The following is an 8,437-nucleotide window of genomic DNA, read 5'->3' as shown; positions in this document are numbered from 1 at the left end:
ACACATGGATAAATATAACCAGGAAGAGTTAAAGTGACTGCATGTAAAGGCACCTCACACCTCAAAAGACTATTGGTGTTCTCTGAAACACTCAAAAAATATGTAGAGAAGGTTGACGATCTGCTTGTTTGCCTGGATTTCTGAAGTCTTTTGATGAATCCACTCTTAAAGGCCTTTTAAGACACACACCCCCCCCCCCCCCCCAAGTCATGGTATTAAGCCATAAGAAAGGGTTCTTTCATGGATAAATAGCTGGTTAAACCAGGAAACTGTAGCTCTCAGAGTGGAAGAAGGTTTCCAGTGAGTTCCTGAAGTGATCTGTGAATGGACCTCTGCTGTTCAGTATATTTATAAATTCTGTAGGAAAGAAGACTAGCATTAAGATCACAAAACTCAATGACGATAATAAATCATTTGAGGTAAAAAAAGACGAGGACCACTTGGGAAGAACTGGCCCAATTCAAGAAGCCCCTAAGCCAAAAAATATTAATGATAAGAAAAATGCTACGCAGATAACTCACAATATGCTTGTCCTATCCATGTAGCCTTCCCTGGCCATCTATTTAGGGTCATTTTTATAGACATCACAGTGGGCTGTGTAGAGCCTCTGATCTGTTTCAGCGTGGCCATTTTCATGCTTTTTCACTCCTGCAGTACAAAATCTAGTAGACTGCAGTGAATCATGTAGCAGCTTTAAATAAAATTAAACAATCACTTTTTCACACAGTAAATAATAAATTGTGGAACTTGTCAGTGATGTTGTAGAGAGTCCAAAGTGTTTATTCATAAACTAATGGAAGGCAGTCCATTGGTAGCTATTTTATCTTTCTAGTATCTTTGATGTGATCCTGAACAGCAATCATTATATCCTAAAGTGAACCAGGAATGCAATTTGTGAGAAAGTATCAAAAACACTTCCCCAAAACCTGAAAATCTGGACAGTAATTGAGTTCAAGAAAACATTTGGTAAACGTTAATTTCACAGAAGACAAAGACTGAATCATCCATGTGAAAGATGGATGTACAGAAACAAAAGCTCACAATGCAGGATAAACTAATTGAGAAGAAACGTAAACCAGGCCACTTACATGTAACCCTTCTCCCAGGACTTTGGCTATCTGTGATTCAAGGCCTTGTTTCAGTACAGCACAGCTGTGCAACCATTCTCAGTTTTCTTCTGAGAAAATTGCTAGGGCATGAGAAGGAACTGTGAGAGAGTGCACAGGGTGGAAGCATGCGAGGTAAGAAAGGTAAAGCTGGAGACGTAAGATTGTTGGGACAGGGGAAACTGGCACCTCAAGGATTCAAGCATAACAGCACTCACATGAAAAGGTATAAAATCCCAAGGAAAAAAAGGGAAATCAGAAGACAGCAACTCAGCAACATCATAGATCAGCCTGTTCCAGGGAGCAACAGAGGCGAGCCCCCCCCCTACCTGAGTGATGACTATTTGCCCATTAGACTTAGTGACTCATTTGGTGGGGGTTGATTTAATGCCTAGTTCATTAGTCCTACAATGTATTGTGTGTGTTAGACGATAAATAACTAGCTTTGTGCTTTTAAGCTGTTTATATCTTGCCTGAAGAATCTTTTTGGTGAAAGTTCCCTGAACAGAGTGACTCCCCGAGGGGGAGGGTTACATAAGTAATACAGTATAACAGACAAGAATAATATGATTAGTCATGTAGAAGAACATTTATACTTTAAAGCACAGGTGCACACTTTGGATGAATTAGGGGATTTCAGAACATAGTGGACTTTTTTTTCAGCAGATTATATCTATTTCAGAAAAGTTCCATGTAGCTACAGAGTCATATAAATGATATCTGAATTTGGGTACAGAATCTGATCTCTCTAATGAGCCAAGAAACCTGGGAGACAAAACCAGAAGCATTGGGAAAGCCAATCCTGGGAGAAGGCATTCTGAATACTTACAATCCCAGCATAAGGAAATAAGAAGAAATCTTCCCAGGAAGCTCAAACATGAGAAAATAATGAAGCAAATGGATCTGGGAAAATTCTTGATCTAAATGATAAATGAATTAGTAAAACAGAATCTAAATTTCAAAGCTGGCTTGTTAAAAAAGGACTGAGAATGCTGGTGGAAGCTTGCAAGAAACACGAATAACTTTTTAAAATGACTCTTCCAATTCAAATGCTTTAAGTAACTGCTGCTTGTTTGTACTTAAAGAAACACGCACACTATATACGTATACCTAAAGTCTGAAAGAAACTAGTACTTAAGATAGAGCAGACATTACCTTGCTAGAGTAATTCGCAACAAATTGCAGGAAAATGTGTATTAAATTTGTTTCTTAATGCCAATAAGGTAGCTGAAGAACCAGAGAAGCTGAGGGAAGTTGGCCTTTACTACTGGTGTCCTAGACCTTCTCCCCCTCTCGTATGCTTGGTATTCTCCTCGCAGTTTCTTTTAAATGTGCTTGCCTAGATGGTAACTTCCAAGGATGTTTAAAAAGTGTTGGAAATAGAGTAAGAACAGGTTTTTTTAGGTAGATAAGAAGATTAAAAGCTCTGCTCATTCCAGTGTCCTATGGGAGTAAGAGGTAACTCACAAAGGTTAACTGTAATCATGGAACCATAGAATCATAGAATCACAGAATCATTTAGGTTGTAAAAGACCTTTAAGGTCATTGAGTCCAACTATACACACCTAAGGCTGCCAAGTTTGCCCCTAAACCATGTCTCTCAGTGCCACATCTACACATCTTTTAAACACCTCCAGGGATGGTGACTCAACCACTTCCCCACGCAGCCTGTTCCAGTGCTTGATAACCTTTTCAGTGAAGAAATTTTTTCCTAATATCCCATCTAAACCTCCCCTGGTGTAACTTGAGGCCATTTTCTCTCATCTTAGCACTTGCTACTTGGGAAAAGAGACTGACACCCACCTGGCTACAACCTCCTTTCAGGTAGTTGTCAAGAGTGATAATGTCTCCCCCCAGCCTCCTTTTCTCCAGACTAAACAACCCCAGTTCCTTCAACCACTCCTGAAAGGATTTGTTCTCTGGACCCTTCACCAGCTTCATCGCCTTCTTTGGACACGCTCCAGCACCTCAGTGTCCTTCTTGAGTGAGGGGCCCAAAACTGAACACTGGATTCAAGATGCGGCCTTACTAGGGCCAAGTACAGGGGGACGATGCCTTCCCTGGTCCTGCTGGCCACACTGCTTCTGATACAAGCCATGATGCTGTTGGCCTTCTTGGCCACCTGGGCACACTGCTGGCTCATGTTCAGGCAGCTGCTGACCAACACCCCCAGGTCCCTTCCCACCAGGCAGCTTTCCAGCCATGGTCCCCTAAGCAGGTAGTGCTGCATGGCATTGTTATGACCCAAGTGCAGGACCCAGCACTTAGCCTTGTTGAATGTCACACAACTGGCTTTGGCCCATCGACCCAGCCTGTCCAGAGCCTTTCTACCTTCAAGCAGATCAACACTCGCACTAAAGCTAATCTCAGCACCTCTGTGTGCCAGTAAGGAGAGACAAAGTCCCCTCGGAAGCAATCCAGATAATTAACCATAATTTAACCATTCTGAATCACCCTCTGTCTGATCCTTTCTTTAACCATACTTTACAGTTTATAAAGGGAATTTAGGGAGGCTAGCTTCATTCAGCTGCAGGGAGACTTTCAGAATGTGCTTTCTTTTTTCTGTCTTTCAAAAAATGATCAGTTTGCTTTAATAATTTAATTGAATAGATTAGTAGAAGAAAAGTATCCTGGTCAGCATCACACATGGAAGTTCAGAGTCATGTGACAAGTAATACAGAGTCATGTGACAAGTAATACTCAAAGTATATTAAGACACATTATGATAAAGGATGACCTTGTTACTAGTTTAGATCTAGGAGAAAAAATCTAAAACTTCATGAAATTCATCAACAGGCATGTAGGTTAATGATCACAAAAAGTGTAGAAAGAAAATAGTAAAGAATTTTCATTTTTTAAGATGTAAAGAAGGACTTGTGAAAAATTAAATGACCCCTTCTCTCCTCTGTCCTTTCAGCTATGCTAGTTTACCTAACAGAAGATATTATCTCTATTTTCAAATCTGTTTCTAACCCTTCAGAAGCCATGGATGATTACCCAATGGCTTAACAGAAGAAGCACCAAATATGAACTAAGGGATTTCTTGCACCAAAACAGGAATGGCTTTTATGTCAAATTCAGTGGCTGCACCTGTTTAAAATGATGGCTAAAATGACAAAAGTTACCATATCTGTAGCCTTTTATACATTTTTATTGTGTATTTGGCATAAGTGCAAACGAAACTTCTTGCTCCATCTATAACTTAAACACCAAGAGCCTCCATACCAAGGGTACTCTGAATTCTTCCCAGGATGCTGAGTCTGTTTTTCTTCTTATTTTTCAAGTACCTGCATTCTGACCTACTCAAGATAGGAGTCCTATTCCAGAGTTAGTGGCTGTGACCTTTATGCATTCCTTTATGAAAAACTTTCTGTAGTAAGTTCTTGTTTGCCATCACCTGAATGGGAAATGAGACCTCTGAAATTGATTTCAGGCAGCAGGCTTGCTTGTCAGGGATAAGTATCTTGTTCTGCCAGAACTGCACAATATTTCAAACCAATTTCTTGTCCATTTCTGAAAGATTCCCCTCAACTGAAACAGCGAAATAACAGTAAATACTTTTCTAAGCTACATATTTTCTCAGTGAACATTATATCATTATAGTTAGCTACTACTGATTGGTGGGAATCAAATACCTACTGACTGCACTAAAATAGAAATTCTGAGAATGTAAAACTTTTTTATTTGCTATGCTCTTGAGCAATATAATCCAATATTATATCATGTGGGAGAAATATTTATCTCTATAGGTATCTGTATCTATACAAATACTTAAACAACTATTTAACAGCTTTTTTTTTGCAACTCATGGCAAAAGGGAGTGTTTTCCCAAGAGGTGCAGGCCTTCAAAAAGAACATGATATTAAGCTTTAAAATTAGAGGAATATATACTGGTCTGGTTTATACTGATTTCACAGAAGTGTATTCTTAACTGCAGTGCAGGTACTTCCCTTTGGAATCAAACCACAAGCCTTTAATGAGGTTTTAATGATCCACTTGGGGGAGCTAAAGGGTAATTTGTTTCTGAATTGATTGTGGCAAAATGTTTGGGATGCAAAATTAAGTTACAAAAACAATATGAGTACAGTCTTCCAGTTTTTTCCTCATTGCTAGCTGTTAATCTATATTAGCTTCTGGAGCAAAGGGTCCCCAGTTATTAAAATTCCAGCCACTTACAGAAAAAAAGAATCTGTTATAAATAGTTTAGCAGCAGACACCCATAATAGCATCAATCATATCCTGATTTCAATTATACACCTACAACATACATTGAATACAACAGACATAACATGTAAGGGTTTGGTCTTTACTCTTCTACATTTTTGTGCTAGTCAACATTACAATTAATGTGACAGCAAGAAAAGAAATTCTAACATGCAATGGTTTTGTCTTCCAGGTAATATGAAATACCACCTTTTTTTTTTCTTTTTCTTTTTCTTTTTGTTTTTTGTTTTTTTTTTTCCCTTTCCTTTAAATGCTGGTATTGGGCTATACCTGCTTGCGCATCATGCACAAGTTACTGTGTTGAAACACAGCTTCACACTATCATTATGTTCTCAATTTCTCCAGCCTGGGACACACTGGAAACTCTTTCCCGGTATAAAGCTGTTATCAGATGCTTTATCTTATGCTTGATTGCTTATGGTTACTGGTAGCCCTTTGACTGTTCTGGGAGTTAGGTACTAATTAGAGGCAAAGATGCAGTATCTCCTATAATGTAAGGAAAAGCACAGCCTTTTGTCTGTGAAGAGCCAATAAAATATGATACTGGGCTTTTCTGCATGGAGAGATAGCCCTAAAGTTCAGATAAACTGACAACACAGTTGATTGCAAAAGCCACAGCAGATCCAAAGCTATAATCAACTCTCTTTTATAAAGGGAAACAACTCAGTTTCAGATGCATAACTTACATGAGAATTCCACTGGCAAAGTTGTACTGTCAATGTCTTCACTGTAACAGTGCAAATTTCATCTCATTCCAAATTACTCTGCAGTGCAGTCCACATTAAGTTTTTCATTGCCCATATGTGGGCATCTAATCTAACTGATACATGTAAATAAAGTTTCAAATAAAAGTGATTATTAAATAAAATATTTTCTTCCTTTAGCATAACTTATTAACTATATTTATGTCTTCTTTATTTTATGTTTAATTTAGCTAAAGCATGTGGAAAAGTGAACTGTAAGTATCTTTACAAGAAGTACTGTTGCTATGCTCTTTAAAAGCAAAGATTTATGCTTTGTAGCCCTAAACTGCCAAAATACATTCTTAAATGTCATTCAGCATCCTGAAGGCAGACACAATCATGCTGATTGAATACTACAATGGCAAAGCAAATGGAAGCAAACAGTACAGTCAACCCAGGTATAAGCATTAAAGCTGTAATCAGTAACAGTACTTGATGACAGTATTTGTAGTGCAATTCGCTTTTGTTTTTTCTCTTTGATATGTAAGGACAAGTACTGTAACATATTTAGGAGGAACTACTGCTATAAATTGATCAACTTACATTAATTAATTCAATCTCCCAGATTTTTTTCACAAGGTCCATCGATGTATAGCCATTAATTAGAAAGGATTTGGTATAGTCACCCAGTTCAATGGAATCCAGCCATTCAGCTACAGATGTGGGGTTGTAGCCATCATGACCGATCTGCTTCATCTGAAAAACAAGAACATGTAAGAATTACTGATGATACTCATTAAATGTTTTCCAGAACAGCAGTTATGTGTATTATTTTCTTTGGGTCAGAGTGATCTTATTCTCTGATCAACATTCTTTTAATGATTAGTACATGAAGCAATTCTGTGAGCAAAAGCACTAATAAAACTTAAATTTTCAATGGATTCTTATAGATGTTTGCCTTTTAAACCAGAGTATATTAAGACTGTAGCTGGTGTTCAGTTCTTATGAGACATCAGAGAATCCATTAAGTGAGGGAAGGCAAAAGGGTGAAAGAGACATTATTAGTATCCCGACTGCACAAAAATGTCAGATTTGCACTAAGATTTCATAGAAGGAGAAAAAATTAGTCTGAGGAATGTATCTTCTGGTATCAGACTGCAAGTGAAACATATTGCCTTGGTTTTATTATTCCTAATTTACCTCTCCTGCTAGGTTACCAGATATTTCATAATGGTTGAAGTTGCACTATATTTTTCCTTCCTCAGGGGATGTTTAAAAAAGTCTCTTTCCTCCACCTGGCCATATTTTTTATGGAACTCCTGGGAATTTAACATTTTAGATTGCTCTGTCTCAAAGTTTGCTTAAGATTGGACAATTGAACCAAATATTATTGGAATGGAATTGACAAAATGACATACACAGAAGCGTATTACTTGCATTTATATAGCAACATCAGCACAGAAAGCATAATAACAAAAATAAAAAACTAAGAAATACCACTGGCATCTTATTTTTCTGAATTTTGTTAAGCTACTAAGAAGTAAAGAGCTGCAGTTTGTCTTTCACATTTGCCTCTCAGTGCAGAGAGACACAAGTGAAGATTTTCAAGCTAGCCATTAAAGATAAAAATGTTTAAAGCCTCTGCCTGTACAGCCTGTTATGCGCTACTGTTTTTATGAATTTTAATTTGCAATAGTAGTAGAAGTAGAAAAAATTATAGCCTCAATTTGCAATAGTAGTATAAGCATATCATCTTTCTGAAGAAGTGTAACTATTGCTAAGTTGGTAATACACTGAACTGGTAAACTGTTAAGCTTTAGAGGTTTAGAAACCTTGTGTTTTGCATTGCATCTCCTGATGGTGCAAGGGAGACACCGTTCATGGTGAAAGCCGGCTTATGTACATTCCTGCTTTTTGAGAAACAAAGGAAGTGTGGCAGAAATGTCATGATTTGAGCTTGTTTGAAGTGACTGACAAAGTAATTTAAAAAGGAGAGAATTCTGATCTTAGTATCTTGCCTGAACCGATTTATTTATCAGAGTTTATTTGAAATACAATTTGAATTCAAAGCAGAGGAAAAAAAATATAGTCTGCATTTGAAAACTGCAGTAGTGTCCGTTGATCTGTCTGTTCAAATGCAGAAAGCCAGCATGTCATGATCTTGATCTTGGTTTCCTGCAGTATCGGAGAGAGAGATGCAGGCACACTGCATTGTGGATATGATAGTTTACTCTTTGGTCTTTTGCTGCAGATGTTGGATATAAAATCTTAATGGAAATATTTAGATGATATAGTGAAATCATTATCTTAAATCATAAAAGAGAGACAAGATAAATCACATAATTAACAATGGGAATCATCACCTTTCAGGTCACTTCTGTAACAAAGGAGTCACTAGAAAGTGAGAGTTCAATTTGTTGTTGA

At 37.6% G+C, this 8,437-nt stretch overlaps 1 protein-coding gene across 5 annotated transcripts in view; it reads right to left on the bottom strand.

The window, feature by feature from the left end:
* Positions 1-8,437, bottom strand: part of ANKS1B (ankyrin repeat and sterile alpha motif domain containing 1B) — a 442,225-nt gene that overhangs the window by 151,747 nt on the left and 282,041 nt on the right. For all 5 annotated transcript variants that reach the window (XM_056341207.1, XM_056341208.1, XM_056341209.1 and 2 more), the window contains one exon: positions 6,617-6,769. In XM_056341207.1, the coding sequence (XP_056197182.1) occupies positions 6,617-6,769 (153 nt within the window). The remainder of the gene's footprint in view (positions 1-6,616; positions 6,770-8,437) is intronic.

Source organism: Falco biarmicus, chromosome 5, assembly GCF_023638135.1.
Source record: "Falco biarmicus isolate bFalBia1 chromosome 5, bFalBia1.pri, whole genome shotgun sequence".
In the NCBI taxonomy this organism is placed as follows: domain Eukaryota; kingdom Metazoa; phylum Chordata; class Aves; order Falconiformes; family Falconidae; genus Falco; species Falco biarmicus.
The sequence above is the reverse complement of the archived record's forward strand: the minus strand, read 5'-3'. Positions and strand labels throughout refer to the sequence as shown.